General features: G+C 49.3%; 2 protein-coding genes across 3 annotated transcripts in view; one reads left to right on the forward strand and one right to left on the reverse strand.

Annotated features, from left to right (window-relative positions):
- Positions 1-23: 23 nt before the first annotated feature.
- SRRM2 (serine/arginine repetitive matrix 2) lies at positions 24-17,148 on the forward strand. 2 transcript variants are annotated; one of them, XM_053472286.1, is made up of 15 exons: positions 24-129; positions 467-726; positions 802-903; positions 1,542-1,706; positions 1,925-2,005; positions 2,191-2,247; positions 2,321-2,353; positions 3,020-3,067; positions 3,300-3,368; positions 3,456-3,591; positions 7,357-14,084; positions 14,781-15,032; positions 15,263-15,370; positions 15,453-15,545; positions 16,988-17,148. In XM_053472286.1, exons 2-15 carry the CDS (start codon positions 488-490, stop codon positions 16,995-16,997), a joined length of 8,121 nt encoding a protein of 2,706 aa, XP_053328261.1. In that variant the 5' UTR covers positions 24-129; positions 467-487; the 3' UTR covers positions 16,998-17,148. The 2 variants fall into 2 exon arrangements, with proteins under 2 accessions (XP_053328261.1, XP_053328262.1); XM_053472287.1 differs by having other exon boundaries at positions 15,266-15,370.
- Positions 17,149-17,434: 286 nt separating this feature from the next.
- The window catches only part of MMP25 (matrix metallopeptidase 25), a 12,005-nt gene continuing 8,532 nt past the window's right edge, over positions 17,435-20,907 (reverse strand). The window contains exons 5-10 of the mRNA XM_053472288.1: positions 19,961-20,137; positions 19,797-19,881; positions 19,322-19,404; positions 19,089-19,241; positions 18,358-18,615; positions 17,435-18,020 (exon numbers count right to left, since the gene is read on the reverse strand). Of these exons, the coding sequence (XP_053328263.1) occupies positions 17,755-18,020; positions 18,358-18,615; positions 19,089-19,241; positions 19,322-19,404; positions 19,797-19,881; positions 19,961-20,137 (1,022 nt within the window). The 3' untranslated portion in view covers positions 17,435-17,754. The remainder of the gene's footprint in view (positions 18,021-18,357; positions 18,616-19,088; positions 19,242-19,321; positions 19,405-19,796; positions 19,882-19,960; positions 20,138-20,907) is intronic.

Consider the following 20,907-nt stretch of genomic DNA (forward strand, 5'->3'; position numbering starts at 1 on the left):
CGAGGCATGTGACCCAGTACGCACCGTACCGCACGCACCGCGCATAGTAGAGTGGCGCAGCGAGCGGGTCCGAGTAAGGCCGCACCGGAACCCGAAACGGGGGACAGAGCCCGGGTAACGGGGAGCTGGGTATGTGAGGGGAGAGCAGTCCCAGGGCGGCGAGTGGTCGGGGTGAGCACACGGGGGTATCGGCAGCCGACTCGGGGGGTGAGCACACGGGGGTATCGGCAGCCCACACGGGGGTATCGGCAGCCGGCTCGGGGGGTGAGCACACGGGGGTATCGGCAGCCGGCTCGGGGGGTGAGCACACGGTGGATCGGCAGCCGGCTCGGGGGGTGAGCACACGGTGGATCGGCAGTCGGCTCGGGGTATCGGTAGCTGGCCCAGCATGGGGGTGTTTGGAGCAGCTGTGGGGTAATCGAGTTGCAGTGTATTGTGGGTAAATCTGTAGCCCCTCATCCCGCAGGTCTGACTCCCCTCTATCAACATGTACAACGGCATCGGCCTTCCTACCCCAAGGGGAAGCGGCACCAATGGGTACGTCCAGCGGAACCTGTCGTCCGTCAGGCACAAGAAGGACCGGACGGACTACAAGTCTGAGGAGGAGCTGAAGAAGCTGGAGAACCTTCTGGTGAAGAAACCCAACCAGGAGATTCTGGATCACGAGAGGAAGAGGAAGGTGGAACTCAAGTGTCTGGAGCTGGAAGAGATGATGGAGGAGCAGGGGTGAGCACCAGGTCCGGGGTCTCTTTGCTTGCATGCGTGTGCGGCCCACCTTTTAACCTCCCCTCCCCTGCGCAGGTACGGCGAGGCTGAGATCCAGGAGAAGGTGGCCACGTTCAGACTGATGCTGCAGGAGAAGGATCTGACCCTGAGCAAGGAGGAGGAGAAGCAGAAGACAAAGTGCGTTCCTCTCCCCGGCAGCTCCTCTTCTCACCCAGTTTCTCGTTTCCCTCCTTCCCCTGTGATTCTAACTCTCTCTCTCTATTCTGTGTGTGTTTCTATCTCTCTCTCTCCCGTGTTTCTCTCTCTCTCTCTCCCGTGTTTCTCTCTCTCTCTCTCTCGTGTTTCTCTCTCTCTCGTGTTTCTCTCTCTCTCTCTCTCTCTCGTGTTTCTCTCTCTCTCTCTCTCGTGTTTCTCTCTTTCTCTCTCTCTCTCTCTTTCTCTCTCTCTCGTGTTTCTCTCTCTTTCTCTCTCTCTCTTTCTCTCTCTCTCTTTCTCTCTCTCTCTCTCTCTCTCTCGTGTTTCTCTCTCTCGTGTTTCTCTCTCTCGTGTTTCTCTCTCTCGTGTTTCTCTCTCTCGTGTTTCTCTCTCTCGTGTTTCTCTCTCTCGTGTTTCTCTCTCTCGTGTTTCTCTCTCTCGTGTTTCTCTCTCTCTCTCTCGTGTTTCTCTCTCTCTCTCTCGTGTTTCTCTCTCTCTCTCTCTCTCTCGTGTTTCTCTCTCTCTCTCTCTCTCTCGTGTTTCTCTCTCTCTCTCTCGTGTTTCTCTCTCTCTCTCTCTCTCTCTCTCGTGTTTCTAACTCTCTCTCCATCTCATCTCAGTGTCTCGGAGACTCACCAGCTAGCCGAGGCCAACGAAAAGAAGAATGAGCGCCTGCGCGCGGCGTTCGGCATCAGCGACAGTTACGTAGACGGCAGCAGCTTCGACCCGAACCGCAGAGCAGCTTTGGCTTCTGGGAAGCAGCAGGAGCCGCAGATACAGTACAGGTAGGAGTCTCAACAGGATCCGCCGCTCTGGGGGGGTGTATTCACTAAGGGGTGAGTCGATCTGACTTTACAATGCAGGGGAACTGGCCTCAGCTCTGCATTGTAAGGGGGCAGCTTATCCGTTTCTATGGAGGGCCGCTATGGCCCCTGGCAATGAAACGCCCGCTCTGGTGACTAAACCGGCAGGTAACGTCTTGCTGCCGTTCTCTGTATTTCAGTTTAGTCGAGGACTCGGCCAGTTCACCTTCTCCTTCGCCCACCAAACACAAAAAAAAGAAGAAAAAGAAGGATCGTGGCCGGTAAGTGCCGGTGGCTATGCGTGGTGCGGGGCTCGCTTTATGGCGTGTGGCAGTCGGCACATGCGTGACTGTGTGGACATTCTTGCAGAATCATTCGTTTTCAGTGGGGTTTAAGTACCGGTTTTGACTCACTCTCTCTGTATATGTGTATATATAATGTATGTATATTGTTTTGGGTTTTTTAGTTCCTCCAGCCGCTCCCCCAGCCACAAGGAGAAGAAGACCAAGTCGCGTAAGCACAGGTAACTAGTGGCTCCCTTTGGTGCCGCCGTCCGGCTACGGCTGCTGTTTCATCTGCTGTCTCTCTTTTCTCAGGTCTGGTTCAGATTCCAAAAAGAAGAAACACAGGTGAGTCCTCGTTCATGGTGACGGGGGGGGGGGGGGCCGTGAGGGCCCTACACTGGGGGGGGCGTGAGGGCCCTACACCGGGGGGGGGGGTTAGTGTAAAGCGGCACCTGCTGTTGGTTGGTTCGCCTCCGTGGTCATTCAGTGCGTTTGCGGGTGTTTAGCGTGTAGCCGGCCTGGGAAATCCTGCTCGGTTCTCAGGAGACGGAGAATGCTTAGAGCTCGAGCAGATTGCCCCAAGTCACGGGAGATGTCATGCTTGTGGGCGCAGAAAGGGGGGTGTAATACTAATATATATATAATCACACATATATACACACACACGTGTGGCAGAGCGTGGGCTGCTCGTGGGGGTCCCTGCTCGTGTTATGGTGTGTAACTAAGAAGGGGGCTAGCGGGTTTTTTTTGTTGTTGTTGTTTGGCCCTTACTCACAAGTCTGTGGTTTATCCTTCCAGGCCTTCATGTGTGCAGTCTACATGTATGCGCAACTACATACTTTACTATGGGGGGGGTTTAAAGAAAAACATATTTTCCCTTTTGGGGGGAGGGGCATGCTGCACAGTAATTGGGAGGGTTTGGGAGTTTTTAGGAGCGTCGCCTAATTACAGCTATAGCAAAACCAGGGAACTTGCCTCAGCACTCAGAGGGTTAAATCTGTTTTATTTCAGATCTGCGAGTCCGAAAAGCAAACACAAAAGCAAGGAGAAGAAAAAGAGGTAATGGTTTAATTCAGAGGATGGGTCTGTCTGCCTCGCTGTCAGGGCCCGGTGCATCGGCACCCCGTGGGTCGGGGGCCGGCGCGTGGTGATAGTAGTGTGTTTCGTGCCCTGGCAGTGTCTCTTCTCCACGTCATGCCGCATGGTGTGGTTATGAGCCCCGTGGACGTGTGCGGTAACGCTCCGGGGTCTCCACGCGAGGGGTCTTACGAGTTCTGTCTCCTTGTTACAGATCTCCCAGTGCCTCCCCGCAGCGTAGGAACGACTCTTCATCCTCCGCGGACGAGAGCTCCCGCAGCAGGTATACCCAGCGTATTTCCTTTCCTCTACGCAGGCTGGGGGCCCGCCACGAGGAGCCACGTTATAACCTTCTGAGCTTCTCTTACAGATCCCGAAGCAGCCCTCCTAAAAGCAAACCGGACAGGCGTAAGGAGTCTCCAGAAAGAAACCGGTCCGAGTCCCCCAAAAGATCTCGAAGAGATGACCGAGGCAGAAGCCCAGGGGACCGCTCGCACAAGAAAGATGTATGTGGCTTCTAGGGTCCTCGTTTCTGCTGCTTGTAGACGGGGGGGGGGTAAAACAAACACTTTTGGCGGGGAAATGGGGAGTTTACGGCATACGGTTTGATCCTTTAAATCTTTTTCTCTATCAGTAAATGTTCATAAGTGTTTTATTATGTTTGACGGAGAATTAGTTCTAGAATGATCCCATAAACCCCTGCGGCTCCGCCTACTGGAGGCCCCTGGTACTGCAGCTGCTGTCCCTTCGTAGTTATATAGGCTGAAAAAAGACCGGCGTCCATCAAGTTCAGCCTTTCCTATATCTATTAATTTGTTGCTGTTGATCCAAAAGAAGGCAAAAAACCCCAGTTTGGCTCTTTCCAATTTTGCACTAACCAGGGAAAAAATTCCTTCTTGACCCCAAAATGGCTGTCAGATTTCTCCTTGGATCAATAAGCCGTTTCCCCTTAATTACAGATTATATCCCCGAATATTATGTTTTTCCAGGTATCCATCCAGTTGCAGTTTAAACGTCTGTACAGACTCTGATAAAACTACCTCTGCAGGCAGAGAATTCCACATCCTTACTGCCCTTACTGTAAAAAACCCTTTCCTCTGCCTTAGACTAAATCTCCTTTCTTCCGGTGTAAACGCATGACCACGTGTCCTGTGCACAGTCCTGTTTATGAACAGATTTCCACACAATGGTTTGTATCGGCCCCGAATATATATAATGTATGTCGGCCCCCGAATATATTTATATAATGTATATCATATCCCCTCTGAGGCGCCGTTTTTCTAAACTAAACAGATTTAAGTTTGTTAACCTTTCTTCATAACTATAGCGCTCCATTCCTTTTATTAATTGTGTAGCCGTCTCTGCACCCTTTCTAGTGCTATGATATCCTGCTTTAGAAAAGGTGCCCAAAATTGCACAGCATATTCAAGGTGCGGCCTTACCGTTGATTTATACAGAGGCAAAATTATATTTTTATCCCGCGACTTGATGGCCCTTTTTATACACGACAATCCCTTACTGGCCTTAGCGGCTGCTGACTGACATCGCACATTGTTGCCTAGTTTGTTGTCTATAACAATTCCCAAATCCTTCTCATTTGTCATTACCCCTAATTCACTACCGTTTAGGGTGTAGGTTGTTTGTGCGTTCGCTACCCCAAAGTGCATAACTTTACATTTATCTACATTGAATTTCATCTGCCATTTGTGTGCCCGGCCCCCTGGTCTCTCTAGATCCCTCTGCAGCACAGTAATATCCGGCTCGCACTGAGTTTAGTGTCATCCGCAAACACAGAAACATGACTTTCAAAGCCTACTGCCAGGTCATTTATAAATATGTGGAATAAAATTGGGCCCAGAACAGAACCCTGAGGGACACCACTTACCACTTTCCACCAGCTTGAAAATTTACCGTTTATGACGACTCTCTGTACTCTAAGCCAAAGTTCTACCCAAGAACAAGAATTTGCATCCAGACCAATTTCCTTCAGTTTGAATTCTAACCTATTGTGTGGAACCGAGTCAAACGCCTCGGCAAAATCCAAGTAGATTCCGTCCACCGCGGCCCCCTGAACGGAGTCAAACGCCTCGGCAAAATCCAAGTAGATTCCGTCCACCGCGACCCCCTGATCTACACTTCTACTTCTTCATAGAATGCAATTAAACTAGTTTCAGGACCTATGTTTCATAAAACCTGCTGATTTTTGCTAATACCGTTCTTCCAAATGAATTCCTGAATATTATCCCTTAGTAGCCCTTCAGATACTTTCCCAGCCATGGAAGTTAGGCTCACAGGTCTATAATTTCCAGGCACAGAGTTTGAACCCTTTTTGAATATAGGAATCACATCTGCCTTCCTCCAATCCTCCGGTACAATTCCTGAAAGAAAAGAATCCCGGAAGATTAGAAACCGAGGTTCACTTATTCCTGACTCAGCTCCTCGTACTCGTGGGTGAAAACCGCCAGGCCCCGGAGCGTTGTTATTAACTTTCGTTAGTTGCTGCAGCGCCTGTCCCGAGCCGTCCAATCACAGTCTGAGTGTAATTTTTTTTTCAGTGGTCCTATGTATATCCGTTGCCATAGATTCCTCCTTTATACTGAGGAAAAATAGTCATTTAAAGTTTCTGCTTTTTCCTGGTCCTCCTTAACCAACCCTCCCCTCTCTGTTTTTAATGAACCTACGTTCTCATTTTTTGTTTTTTTAGAATTTATGTATTTAAAGAATTTTTGGGGTTAGTTTTGCTCTCTTTGGCTATCGCTCTCTCATGTTCTAGTTTAGCCCATCCAATCAGCTTTTTGCATGCTTTATTGGCTTCCTTATATCTTATATAGGATGCCTCTGATTCGTCCGATTTAAATGCTGTAAAAGCCATTTTCTTATTTTTTATTTTCTGCTTAATGTCCCCACTAAGCCCCATCGGTTTCAATTTGTTTCTTTTATATTTATTTCCTAGCGGTACGTACTGAGAAGTGCACCCTGCTAATATTTGTTTGAATAAACTCCATTTCTCCTCAGTGTTTTTATCCCTGAAGAGTTAATTGAAATCGGCCTTCTTAAAATTATATTAATCCCCATGGGCAATCTCTTTTTTGAGTTTATTTCAAAAGACCCCATATTGTGATCACTATTACCCAAGTGCCCCCCACTTGAATGTTTATCACCAGATCCAGACGAGAATCCTTTCTGGTTGCTGCTGGTACCGGTTGTCACATGAAGGCGTCATTTAACAGATTCACAAACCTCAATCCCCTTGCAGAACTACCAGTCCCTCTATCCCAATTTATATCCGGGTAATTAAAATCTCCAATAATTAACGCGTTACCCAGATGTGCAGCTTTCTCAATTTGCTCTAACAGCGGCTCTTCCTCATCATTATTGACATTAGGTGGTTTTATAACGGATCCCAGCCAGTAGCTCATTTCCTTTTTTTTGCCTCATAAAGCTTCCACATTTCCCTTGTCGCATTCAAGATGCTTAATATTAGACTTTAGCTCGTTGTCATGGTAACGTGCAAGCATTCTCCACCTCCCGTCCTGCTTCTTCTGTCCTTCCTATATAAGTTAACTGCCCCGTCAGGGGTCTCATCCCACCATGTTTCTGTTATGCCTATTATATCTTATTGGTTAGTGTATGCTATTGGCTCTCGTGCCCCCATTTTGTTATTTAGGCTCCTTGCATTAGCAAGCATACATTTAATATTACCCTCAGTCTCTTGAATTTTATGAGAATTTTTATTAATACCTCCTCTGTTCTGATCTTGCCCCTCTCCTTTCTGTGCTATCTCCATTTTCAAGATCTGTGTCCCCCCCCCCCCTACCACTAGTTTAAAAACCCCTCCAGCCTTCTAGCCGTCCTCTCCCCAGCACAGCAGACCCTCTTCCGTTTAGGTGCGATCCATCACCGCTATAAAGATTGGACCCAAGCGCAAAATCAGCCCAGTGCTCTAGAAATCCAAAACCCTCCTTCCTACGCCATGACTTCAGCCTTCATGCAAATCTCCAGTGGTTTCAAACGCCTGATTTAGTTCTCATCGTATTTAGTGTAAAAACGTATATTTTTTTTAAACCAGTTACAGGCTTTGTTCGGGGAAGTTTATCACAATCTCACAGGAGAAATTACATTAGTGTACTTGTTAAAGTGGAAATAATAATTATTACAGCTATAGCACCTTCAGAATTTGCAACATAACTTGTTGCTACTGAGAAAGTGAAATCACTTTTTTTGTTTTATATTTATAAACGCGTGGCATTTTTTAAAATTTTGTTTTATAGAAAACGGCAAAGAAAGATCTTGATAGCCGGGATCGATCTTCATCTTCTCCGAAAAGACACAATGAACTGGAGGAGTACGCTAGAAAAGATAATCACAGAGAAAAGGATTCTCGAGCTGAAAAGAATGTATCTCGCCCCTCAGCTCGGGAACAGTCACCTGCTGTCGGCAGAACGGCAAGGAAAAGGGGCCGCCAGAGTCCACAGGACCACGCTTCAAAGGAAAAACCCACTGAGCGCACCTCAAGAACAGGTTCGCCTATGCATAGGTCTCCTGTTAACAAGGAGCAGGCCTCCAAAACCTCAAGGAAAGAGAGAAGTTTATCCGGAGGAAGACCGTCTCCAAAACGAGCACTTAAAGAGACTCCTCCAAGGCATGAAAAACCTATGAGGAAGAAGCCTTCAAGCGCCCATTCGTCTTCATCATCTTCCTCCTCCTCTTCCTCCTCCGAATCGGAGAGTGAAAAATCTGAGCCATACAGGGTCGAGAGAGGCGGTAGAGCCCGGACTGATGGAAAAGAAAGAAGAGTGTCCAAAGCAGAGCAAGATCGAGGAGAGAAGCATGGGAGATCTAGAACTCCAAGACCGGAAATAAGATCGAAGAGGTCACCGGCCACAGAAAACGTCCGCCATGGTATGTCCTCAAGAAGAAGCGTGTCAAAAAGTCCCAGGAGAAGACGAAAATCAAAAAGTCCACCAAAGAAAACAAGGTCACCTTCTGAGTCGTCATCCTATAAGGCACAATCCAAAACTCCTACACGTAGAGAGAGGAGGTCCCCTTCCCAAACGCCCCCAAGAAAGGCAAGGTCCAAGACTCCTCAACGGAAGGGCAGATCCCCCAAGGGTATGGCGAAAAAAGCGAGGTCTCCCTCAGACAGTCCACCCAAAAGAACAAGGTCAAAAACGCCACAGCGCAGGGAAAGGTCTGCATCTTTGCATCTACGTAAAGACAAAGCCAGATCACCACAAGGATATGGAAAACGGAGATCTCCACAGAGACGGGCTAAGTCTCCTGCAGAAATCCCTCAAAAATCTCGTTCATCTAGGAATGAAGCTAGATCAAGGTCTAGATCTCCATTCAGGCACAGAAAATCAAGTATGTATTCTCCAAGAAGGAAGGCCAGGTCACGTTCTAGGTCCCCTTACACAAAGGCAAGATCTCGAACACGATCTCCAATTAAGAGGGCTGGCTCACGTTCCCAATCAACGAAGCAAAGGAAAAGATCTAGATCAAAGTCGCAACAGAAATGGCCAAGGTCACGTTCTGCTACCCCACGTGGAAAAGCCAGGTCACGTTCCACTTCGATAAGACGTCGAGGAAGGACTCCTTTAACACCTAGAGATTCTAGGTCACGCTCAAAGACTCCAGTTAAGGTCTTGGGATCACGCTCTAAGGTCGTGTCCAGGCACTCTAGGTCACGCTCTCGTTCAAAGAAAAAATCTCCTTCCCAATCCCCTCGGAGAACAAAGTCTGGCTCCGTGCCCCGAAAGCCAAAGTCTTATTCCAGTTCTGTACAAAAGAGAACATCTTCTAAAACAGTGGCACATCCCCAGCCCTCAAGGAAAAGATCTTCATCTCGATCGGTGTCTCCTATGAAAAGGTCATGTTCAAGAAGTGCATCCCGGCGTTCTTTGTCACGTTCCAGATCCCAAGAGAGACTGAAGGGAGCACGGTCAATGGCAAATCAAAAGAAAATGATCTCTAGATCACCAACACCCAAAAAGCGAAGTTCCAGTGGAAAACGGTACAGTTCTTCGCCTGAGCCTCGAGGTAAGCAAAGTACTCGTGGGCTGTCTTCTGAGCAGACAAAAATGCTCAGAACTTCATCACGAGCCGACACAGCTTCCAATAGGAGGAGATGGTCAAGGTCACCAATGTCGGAAACCTCACACAGAAGCACATCAGCAGATGATGTAGAGTCCGCTTCCCCGAAGACCACAAAGTCAAAGTTATCGCACCGGAATCGGGATACGGAGAGCAAATCTAGACTTTCTCAGAAAGGACCCTCGTCAAGGTCTTCGTCTGATGCCAAGACTTCTCAAGCAACTGCAGGATCTGCACATTCTAAAACTGCCCCTGTGCGCAGCAGTTCTGGTTCATCTTCAGAACGTGAGGGCAGAGTGAAGACGCCTCCACAGAAAAGTCAGTCAAGATATTCATTAGAGCATAAAAGTAAATCCAAAATATTGCAGCCCAAAGATAGGTCTGAGGGCTCTTCGGAGCATAAAGCCTCTCATAAATCGCCTCAGCAGAAGAGTAAATCTTCAGATCTTTCACAGCCGGACAAAACTAGATCCGATTCGTCATCCGAACATGAAGAATCTAGCCCCATTCAACACAAAAAAAGATCGGGTACGTCATCAGAGGGCGACTATAAATCGAAACATCTTAAACAAAAAAGCATGTCAAGCTCTGATCGCGAAGCAAAATGTAGGTCTTCAGACAGAGATCGTTCTTTGTCATCTTCGGATGAGGAAACCGTGAAAGTGTCTCGGAAACCTACTCGATCTGGTCCCAAAGAACAAGAAGGCAAGGATAAATCTCAGCAGAATGTGAAGTCCAAGTTACCATCTGAGCGTTACATTAAAGCTACAAAATCCCATCATAAGCAGATGCTTGAGGAGTCGAGGCCATCCTCGGACCGTGAACTGAAATCTAGGGTTAGATCTAGTTCAGGGTCATCCTCGGAACGGCAAAGTAAATCGTCAAAACACAAAGTCACTTCGGGTTCATCAGGAGAGCAGCAACGGACTCGTAACAGGACAAGTTCTGGGTCCTCTACAGAGAGACAATCTAAACATCCCCAAGGCAAAGCAAGTTCTGGATCGCCCACAGAAAGACGGTCTGAACTCAAACGTCCGCCCAGTAGAGAAGTTTCTAGGTCATCCACAGACCGGCAGCATAAATTGAAACCACCCACGGGTAGACCTAATTCTGGATCATCTATTGAAAGGGAACAGGCAAGGTCTAGGCAACACAGAAGAACCGGTTCTGGATCATCTTCTGAACGAGAGCAAACGTCTTCACATTCCCACACCAGGACTTGTTCACCACTCTCCCCTGCGCGCCCTCCACAGCCTAGGTCAATCCGTAGCAGGGAGCATTCTGGATCATCCTATGAGGAGCAATCCAAATCTCAAGCACCACGTAGCGGAGAGAGTTCTGGGTCTTATTTGGAAAGACAAGCAAAAACTAGACAGCCAAGAAGCAGAGCTAGTTCAGCGTCCTCCCCAGAACCGCAACCAAGATCAAAAGCATCTGATAGAGGTATGGCAGAGTCATCGCCAGAACAAGCAAAATCAAGAACGCACCATAAAAGATCTAGTTCTATATCTTCTCCAGAACAAAAAATTAAAGCACGCAATAGAACAAGCTCTAGTTCATCGTCGGAAAGGCAATCTGAGTCTAGGCCGCCGCACAGCAGAGAAAGTTCTGCCAGCTCTACGGAAAGGAAACCAAAATCTAACCCACCGCAAAAAAAATCTAGTTCCGCCGCCGCCTCTGAACGACAACCTAGCGCCTTTCAACGCAAAGGCAGTTTGCGGTCATCGCCAGAAAGTGATTCTGTTAAGACGAAATTAAACCAGCAAAGAGCAAGCTCTGCTTCGTCTGAATGTGAAATTAAATCTCGGTCTCCAAAAACTATTGGCTCATCGGTTGGAGACTTTAAACCTAGAAGTGTTCAACATAGAGCAAGTTCTAGGTCTTCAACTGAAGAAAGGAGGTCTAAGTCTCAAAGAAAAGCTAGTTCTGGATCATCTACTGAACGTGACAAATCTGAACATCGTCTTCACAAAACTGACTCGTCTGGCCATGTATCCTCGCATGACCCTCCGTCTTCAGAGCAGAAATTCAGATCTGAAATCCCTCCAACTGGTTCTGAACAGGAAAGTAGACTCAAGACTCCCCAGTTTAGTGGAAGACTTTATTCGGAGAGAGAACCGTCCCGGTCTTCATCACCTAAAATACAATTGGATGGATCATCACATGAAAGTACTGAGGGATCCATGTCAGGGAAACCCTCACCTGCTCGGTGGAAGGAGAGAAGACCACCTTTGTTGGAAGAGCATACCTCAGCTCAAGAAAGTGAGAAATCAAAGATGTCTCCTATACAGTATTCTAAGGAGAAAGAGAACCACTCTACAATGTCTACTACCATCCGCTCAGGATCAATTGGGACAGAGTCTGAATTACCTGAAGCTGTTTGTGAAGCAAAGGGCTTTTCTGCCCAGTCAAACAAGGAATCCCTGCAAGAGTTATCTTCTGGTGAACAGAGAGCTTTTTCTGAGGCAGAGAACAAAAAATCTGAGACATCGGTAGCCGAAAGAGAATGTCGTAAAAGTCAGTCTAGAAGAACGCAATCTCGTTCTTGCTCATCGTCTTCATCATCGTCTTCATCGTCATCCTCGTCGTCTTCATCATCCAGCTCATCATCTTCATCTTCATCATCCAGCTCGTCCTCGTCCTCTTCAGAAGAGGAAGATGAACCACCAAAACAGAATATGCCAGCGTTGTCCCCTCCCCCGAAGAAGTTCAAAAAAAGCCAGGCCGATTCACCTTCGCCCCCGACAATAAGACCCAAATCTCCGGAAAATGCAGATCATTCAAAGTCACCTGCAAGTCACAAAGCAGGGATGGCCATTGAAAAACAAATTGTAGCAGAACCTTCACCTCAAGTGTCTAGCAAATATTCAGGAATCCTATCAAGGAGCCAATCAAAATCTCCAGTGCTGACTGATGGGGAGCCTTTTACAGCACAAAGAACCTGTAACTCACCTGCACCCCCTGTAGAAATGCTTGGGTCACCTGGAAAGAAAAATTCCCAGTCTCATCAAATAGCAGATGATTCCTCAAGACAAGATGCTTCACCCATTGACAAGGCCTTAATGGAAGTTATTGCCACGGTTCCAAAACGACAGTCGGGGTCTCCGGTGCGCACGAAGAGTGTGTCTCCTAAAAGGAGCAGATCAAAGTCCCCACCTCGCAGCCAACCAATACAAAGCAGTTCTCCCGGACTGCTGTCCAGCAAGCGGGCAGATATTTCTGATGCTCATAGCTCATCCCTTTCTCCTAAAAGTCTTCACGAGTCCAAATCATCTAAAGATCCACCTCCTCCCACAAGTAAAACTTCTAGTCCTCTGGGAAAGGGGAAAAAGGATATTTCCACAGATTACAGCAGTTCTGACTCGTCTTCTGAGGACAGTAGTTCTGATTCTTCAAGTCAGCACAGTGCTTCTGAAGGGCGTTCTACCCAGGCTCGTTCATCTCCCGCCCGGAGGGGCAAAGTGACGGGCCCACCACCTATAAGGCGTATTGCGTCGCCGACACCACAAAAGTCTGCCTCTCCAAGACGGGATACATCGAGACAGGGGCCCCCCAAAGATATTGGACGAAGTCGTTCGTCTACCAGATCCCCTGGAAGGCAAATGGACCGCTCGCGTTTATCAGAGAGAGAGTCACGTCTGCAGAAAAGATCTGCGTCACGTTCACCATCCAGAAAGGGAAGATCGAAAACTCCTCCAAGGCGTAAGGCAAGAACTCCTCCTAGAGCTTTCAGATCACGTTCTAGGTCTAGGACAAGGGGGAGAGCCCATAGAGACCGTTCACGGTCTTCTCCAAGACGTGGTGCTTCCCCGTCTCCTTCCTGGCATGAAAGAAGGCGCTGGATCCGTCGTAGGTCTCCTTCACCCAGAAGGGGCCGTTCGGGGTCTCGTTCCCGCATAGAAAGGTCTTGGCGTTCTCGCCGTCGTCGTTCTGGGTCCTCCCCTTGGAGAGGCAGGTCAAGGTCGTTATCAAGGAGTGAGCATTCTCGTTATCCACGACGTGGTAGGTCTAGATCATCCCCCAGGAGAAGATCCCGGTCACCTCGTAGAAGGGAAAAGCCGACTAGTTACTACCGCCGTGAAAGATCCAACTCTTCACCCAGACGCCGGAGATCCAGAACTCCAACAAGGAAATCGCGGTCGCCTGCTAGGAAGGCCAGGTCTCGCACACCTGACAGAAGTGTACAGCGCGGTAGGAGACCGGCGTCCCCAAGTGGTGGCCTCTCGCCGTCTTCCCCTCACAGAGAGGGTTCTCAAACAAGACAAAGGAGATCTCCACCTAAATCGGAGAAACCTATTCCCACCCAAAAGTTTCCTTTGTCACCGGTTAAGATTGCTAGTCCGGAAGTCCCAATGAAAGTTAACACAGATACTTCGGCAAAGGTAATGTCCCCTTCTCCCCCACACCCGGAAAAGCGTATGGATGAGCCCACGAGAAGCCTCTGTAATGAAGAGGCTTTGCCAAGGGAAGGGCTTGCAGAAGACAAAAGGGGTGATACGGAGCCCCCTGTAACCAGCAGGAGTCCGGCTCTGGATGAAGGCAGCCAGTCGCCCCCACTAAGGGTACCTACAGCCCCAGAAACGCCTCCAACGTCCAGGAGTGGGGAGGACAGTTCCGAAACAGTCACACTACTGGAACAGTCTCATGAGATGAAGGCTGTGCCATCTCCAGTGGCAGAAGGGACGACCTGCGCTATGCAAGGAAGCCTGGAAAATGGGGAATCAAAGGCCTCCACGCCGCCAGGCCTCGTGCCTCCTGAGAGTTTAGCTGAACAGGATGCCCACGATTCTCTCCCATCGAAGCAGAAGAGACGGTCGAGCTCTTCAGACAGTTCCTCAAGCTCTGACTCCGAAGCCAGCGTTCACGAGCGTCCAGAAGACCAGGAGATCGTAACCCAAACTGCCAGGTGAGTTCGTGTTACGTTAATGCCCGTTACAGACCGACGACCTCGCTTTAACACGTAAAAGGCTCTTTCTAGGTAAACTATAACCTGATGTATAAATCCTGGCTTCACCCTTTTAAGCCTTTCTTCCGTTTGTTTTTGAGGCCTTTTCTGGGCTTCCAGGGCTCAAGGAAATAAAGCAAGCAATTTTTTCACAATTGCTGTAAATATCAGTCCTGGATGTTAGAAACCAGGCCTGCTGTGACCTGTGTAAAACTGGCTACTCCAAGCCACGTTCATCTCTGTACCCAGCTGTGAAAGGCGTTGTGTTCGTGTCAAAGGGGCATCTGGATGGGGTACAGTCTGTAATTACCACCATGCACTGTCTGTCTGCTGCGAGCGCTGTCTCCCCTTATTTTCTCGCAGTGTGACACTGGGTTACCTCACACCCTCCCCCTGTGACATCATTTTGTGGATATTCCTGTAACGGACAGGAGTGTCATGGAAACCTTGGCTGTTTCTGTCCAGGCATCGCTGGGTCTGTCAGGCCGCTTGGGTGCCGTGGATTTACATCTTTTATTTACGGTGACTTTCCTTTGCGGTTCGGCCGGTCAGTCAGTTCCGTTTTAGATGTTTTGATGTTGGGAAGATCCACTAAACTGAGTTGCGGATGTTTTTTTTTTTTTTGCCTCTCTCATTTCGTATTTTGCCGTCTTCTAGGACTCCTAGTCCACACGCGTTGGAAGAACCCAAATCGGAAGTCTCTACGGTTCAGGAAGGAGCGCGGCGGTCAAGAAGCTCCAGCGCTTCCTCCTCTTCATCTTCTTCCTCCTCATCCTCCTCAAGCTCATCATCAGACTCTGACTCCTCCAGTTCATCGTCCTCTTCCTCATCGTCCTCGTCCTCTTCCTCATCGGGTCGGTCACATGACAAAAGCAGTAGCAAGAAGGATGCTTCTCCAGCACCCCGGAGGTAAGACGCTCTCAGCCGTCCATAGCGAGGTGAAAGGGGTATGAGTGTGCTCCTGCGGGAGAGGGACCGTGATGCGGGAGCAGTAATGGAGGAGCCCTGTCAGTCTACATGACACGACTCTTCCTTTAGGGTCTGGATGTCGGGGGTGCGCAGTCGGTCTATGGCTGTGCGGTTATTGTGTGCTGATACAATGTACTGGGAAGCAGCGTCACTAAGACTGTTTCTAACAGCAGGTCGCGCAGCCCTCGCAAACCAATCGATTCCCTGCGAGACTCCCGTTCCCTGAGCTACTCTCCGGCGGAACGGAGGCGAACGTCCCCAGCAGCAACACGCCGGAGGTAAGTCTCCTTCTCTGCCGCCACCGCGCAGGGGTCGCTCGCTCGTCAGGCGCGGCACTGAAATGCACTCTGTTCATTCTAGAGAGCGGGATTCTGGGAGGAATGTGGAGTCGCCCGAGAGGAAGTGCCGGCGGGACTCGTCCAGCTCCAAATACCCTCACAGAAGAACTTCCAGGTGCGGTGACTACCTTTACTGCCAAAAACGGCGAAAGTAAAACTATTGTTTTATAAAAAAGATTAATTACAAGTAAAATACCGTATTGGCTCGGATATAGGCCGCCCCCGTATATAGGCCGCCCCCTAACAGTTTTGTGCTTTTTTAAAGAAATAGACATGCTGCCACTCTGCGCTCGAGACCCCCCCCTCCCCCGCAATACGCGTATACAACTTCCGGTGCTGGCACTCAGCGGATGTGCCGGCACCGGAAGTTGTATACGCGTATTGCGTAGATGTCCCCCGCGGGCCACGCAAGACACCCGGGAGTCTGCTCTGGTAAGTCTTGGGGGCAGAGGTAAAACGCATCGGACGGTCACCGGCTGTGGCGATGAGCGTAAACGACCTCCGCTGCCGGCACGTCTGCACAATGTGCTTTAACAATCTCCCTTGCCGGGACTCCCCCAGTGGGAATTTCCGGCAAGGGAGATTGTTAAAGCACATGGTGCAGATGTGCCGGCAGCGGGGGCTGTTTACGCTCATCACCGCTGCCGGTGAACGTCCGCACGATGCGCTTAGACAACCTCCTGTGCCGTCCCCCCCCCCCCCGTGGGAAGTGCTGGCAGGGGAGGCTGAGCGTATCAGAGAGTAGGATGCAGGTCCCCTGCACCGCTGCGGGGGATCTGTATCCTAACCCCGCTGCATGTCCCGGGCGTCGGGCGCTAGACCCCGAATATAGGCCGCACCCCCACTTTAAAGACTTAGTGGGGGGGGGAAAGTGCGGCCTATATTCGAGCCAATACGGTATATAGGGAGATCAGTGATGTCACCGTGACATCACTGGCTTTTATATGATGTCAGAATCCCCAAAGGCCCTGGGAACAGTACAAAGAAAAACATCTGTTTTTATTTAATAAGAAAGTGGCGATATCCTTTTCCCCCAGAAATGCAAGTAAAAAAATATATAATTAAAAAAGAAAAAAAAAACCTTCACTGTCCCCAAACCTTTTAAATCTTTGTATTAGAAATAGTGCACTGCGGGGTGATATGTAAGGGGCGGATGTGGCCCCCTGGGGCATTAACCTGTATGTGGGGTATGACGGCGATTACGACATGTCGCCGAGCAGCCGCGGCCCCCACTGTGTAGAAGAAACCCCAGCAGAAGTTATTTGACGTAGTAGCGCTGATCATCGTTACTGTGTTTTATCCTTTTCTGACGTGAAAAAAACCGCAGCCACTGCCTTTTATTGTGTTTTTATTTAAAAATAAGTGTGCGTAACAGAAAAAAACGCATGCGAGTTTAGACATGCGCAGCGCAAACAGAACGTTGAAGTGTAAATAACCGGGGTGTCAGGGGGGTAAGATGCTGGGGTACGTGGGGAGGAAAAGGCCCGGTATAATGCATTATTTGATGGAGGAGCGGCCCCCATATTTGATTCTCATTCTGTTCTCTGTTCCGGACAGGTCGCCGTGATTCCCCTTTCCTGGTGGTCTTTCCTTCTCAACCCCCTCATATAAGGCTCTGGCATTTGGGAGATGTTGGCGGTTCTCTCGAGGGGCTTCAGAAGATGCAGATCCTAATTGTATTCAGTGCACCCCTGGTTTTGCTTTTTGGGGTCTGAGGCAGCTGAGTTGACTTTTTTTTTTCTTTTCTTTCTCATTCTAACCCCCCCCCCCGTACTGTGTCCGGTGCGGATAAGGTGACGGTTTTCAGACTGATACCCCTCCTGCCCAGCGATGCGGCTCATGGACCCCCCAAACCCCTCTCGCCTCTCTGTTCTGCAAATCCTGGACACAGAAAAATTGTAATGTGAATTTGAAGCTCCCTTCCCCGAAATGACTTCACCCCGACACCCTGCCCCCCGTCAGCGGAGGGCATTTACCTAATGATAGGAGCCCCCTTTTTATGTAGGTGATGTCAGCCAGTGATGTCACCTCCAGCTTTTGTTCTACATAAGTTTCGTAAGAAGTGAATTAAGTGAATCTTATGTGTTTAATTTTGGGTTTTTTGTAATCTGTACAGCAAGAATTTTTTCTGTCAATAAAAGATTGGGCAAAACCAGGGTACGGAACGGTGTTTGTGGTTTCTTCATGCGCTTGCTTTGGGCTCGTCGGGGACCCGTAGGCTGCCCGGCTGGGGTGGCTGACGTCTTCTCCTGAATCCAGATTCCCCAAAAAAGGCACGGTTTGGGTCAACCCAACAGAGGCATCTGTATGACTGTCCCTCCACATCACCAACATGTACAAATAGCTACCAGGAAGCCCAAAGCCACCCAGAAAGTCCCTCCACTGCTAGCTTTAACAGCGGAGTTTCTCCCTGTCGGACAGTAACAGTCCCTCTGTCCGCGACCTTCTGGTTGCTCCGTGGGTTCGGGTTCTGTGTCGGAGTGGCAGTACATCCAGTGCCGGGCGATGCTGCGGGGGTACCCCGGCTCGGCCTCCATCTTCCCGTGCTGGAATTTCCAGTACTCAGACCCTTTGAAGAAATAGGTGCTGCCTGGCAGGGAGAACGCAAATGTTACTACTGCGGTTATGGCTGCCGTCCTCTGCTCGGGCTGACCGAAGGATAAATAGAGGGGGTGCAATGAATGTTTTTTTACACACAAATCCACCTGGCGGGTCCTGGCAAACCTACCGACAGACCGATTTTAACCATTCACTGTTGGTTGGGGCACTTCCCGGAGATTGGAAGTTGGCAGTTTCTACAATTGGCAAGTCGTACGCCGGTAACTACAGACCAGTAAGTAGGTCGTACGACGGGGAGGAAGAGAGGGGCTTTTAGCCATATGGGTCAGAGGCCGCCTTTCTGCCAGCTCGTGTATTCAGCATCTCACCGTTTTCTCCGCTGATGACGTCGTCTATGTTGGGAGACAGTCCTTGCCAGAGGCTGACGTCGTGCGGATACCCCGCGTCCGGCCGTTGGGTGTTGTCATCAAATCTCCAGAATTTGCTCCCTCTGAAGAAGTATGTTTTCCGATTCTGTTTCCACACAAAAGCAGCATCGATCCCGTCTGTACCGAGTCCGAAATCCGACACCGGGCGGGGGTAGCCGGGTAGGGCCTTGGTGTCCTGAAACACCCAATATTGGTTCCCTGGGGAGAGATCACTGGAGTGATGAGTCCACGGAAGCTAAAAAACTACATAAAGGGCTTTATTCACCAAACAGCATGCTCTATACATTAAACCAGACACAAAGGCACTCGCCGAACCCAACCCGAATGTGCAGATGGCCGGATTTATCGAGGCTTCGGCCGGTTCTGGGTCATCTTCCCGTTACCGTGAGTCAAAGGTCTCACCATGAAGAGCCAAACGACTGGCCGTATCGCTCTGTGCCATATACTACATTCCGAGTAGTTCAGTTAATGAAGGGGGATGAGGGGTCAGGGAATAGACCCCCGGGGTGTGAGAGGAAACTAGGAAGAGTTGGGGAGTCTAAATGTTTCATCTCAGCTTCTCTACTTCTCGTGGTTTAGTCAGTAAGCCCCGCTAAGTCTGGCATTCAGATTCCGAGGTTTCGCTCGCTATGCACAGTGACCTCGCGGAACGCGCCCACTGTACGACTCACCGGCAATAAAGACGATTCTGCTGTCGTTGGCGCGCTCGTAGACGGCATCTATTTTCGGGAGGTCGTACGGGAGGCCGAGCCAAAAGCGGTTCAGGTGAGCCGGGGAGAGCGAGATTAACTGCCCAGAAGACTGCACTCGCCAGAAATACTTATCTGAGGATGCAAGCGGACGGGGCGTAAGGGACCACAGATGATATTTCACTTATAGGATTATATTGGTGGGTGATCCTTACTCTTAAAGAAGAACACCTCTCCTCGAATACTAGCGATGGCATCAAAGTGGGTAGAACAGCGGTCTGCGAGTGGGAGGCGGGGCCTGGGTAAAAGGGGGTGGAGTTATTTAGCATTCACTTTACAATAAAGGAAAGGGGGAGGGGTAAGAATAAGACAAGAGAACTGAAAATGGACACGTTTGTCTAAGTTCTGCATTTGGAATCTAGGTGGGGTGAGTACCATTCGGCGTTGTAACCATGGGTGGTGTGGATTCGTGGATATGGCCCCTGGGCGCCAGAGTTTACTGTTTCTAGCTGAGAGTTGGACTTAAGTTGTTCTCTGGAATTTCATAGGATTAGCGGTAACTATGGGTGGCTGGGGATATCGTCATCTGCCCCAAGTATGACGATCTTCTGCCTAGAGTACAGTTACACACTGGGAGTGACTGGTTATCATGGGTTAACGTGGTCTGGGGTAAGTAGTCAGGGCACTTACTTGTAAGTTGGTCCACGAGGGGGAATAAAGTGATGGGTTGGCACAGGGGGTGCAGGTGCTGGTCCAGGATACTCATCCCGCTTACCTACAAGACAAGAAAAAGTAACTAATACAGAAAATGATCACAAATATACGGAGTCTTGGTGAGCAAATCAGGTAATTACCATACAGTATCTGGATGGCGTCCACATCATCCTTCGGCAGTCTGTACCTTCTGTGGTCTCCCACCGTGCCCTGGTAGTACGGCTTCATAATGGAGTCTTCAGAAGAAGAATGAGACAGTCCCAGCGAGTGTCCAAACTCGTGAACTGCCACAGCGAAGAGGTCTGTACCCTGATCATCTGCGGTACAGAGGGCAGCAATTAGACGAAGCAAACCTCCATGGAAAATACCCTGAGCCCCACGCACCTCACCATCAAACCTAGAACATCCCGAAACCCCGTGCCACTTCTATCAGATCCGGAACAACCAGAAACCCCATGTCACTTCTATCAGATCCGGAACAACCTGAAACCCTGTGCCACTTCTATCAGATCCGGAACAATCTGAAACCTTATGCCACTTCTATCTAATCCGGAACAACCTGAAACCACCATGTCACTTCTATCAGATTCGAAACAATCTGAAAACCCCCATGCCACTTCTATCGGATCTGGAACAATCTGAAACCTCATGCCACTTCTATAAGATTCAGAACAATCTGAAAACCCCATGCCACTTCTATCAGATCTGGAACAATCTGAAACCTCATGCCACTTCTATCTGATCTGGAACAATCTGAAACCCATGCATATTCTATCGGATCTGGAACAATCTGAAACCCCATGCCATTTCTATCAGATCCGGAACAATCTGAAACCTCATGCCACTTCTATCTGATCCGGAACAATCTGAAACCCCATGCCACTTCTATTGGATCTGGAACAATCTGAAACCCCATTCCATTTCTATAGGATCTGGAACAACCTGAAACCCCATGCCACTTCTATTGGATCTGGAACAATCTGAAACCACATTCCATTTCTATAGGATCTGGAACAATCTGAAACCCCATGCCACGTCGATCGGATCCGGAACAATCTGAATCCCCCGTGCCACTTCTATTGGTTTT

Source organism: Spea bombifrons, chromosome 7 (genome assembly GCF_027358695.1).
Source record: "Spea bombifrons isolate aSpeBom1 chromosome 7, aSpeBom1.2.pri, whole genome shotgun sequence".
NCBI classification, from domain to species: domain Eukaryota; kingdom Metazoa; phylum Chordata; class Amphibia; order Anura; family Pelobatidae; genus Spea; species Spea bombifrons.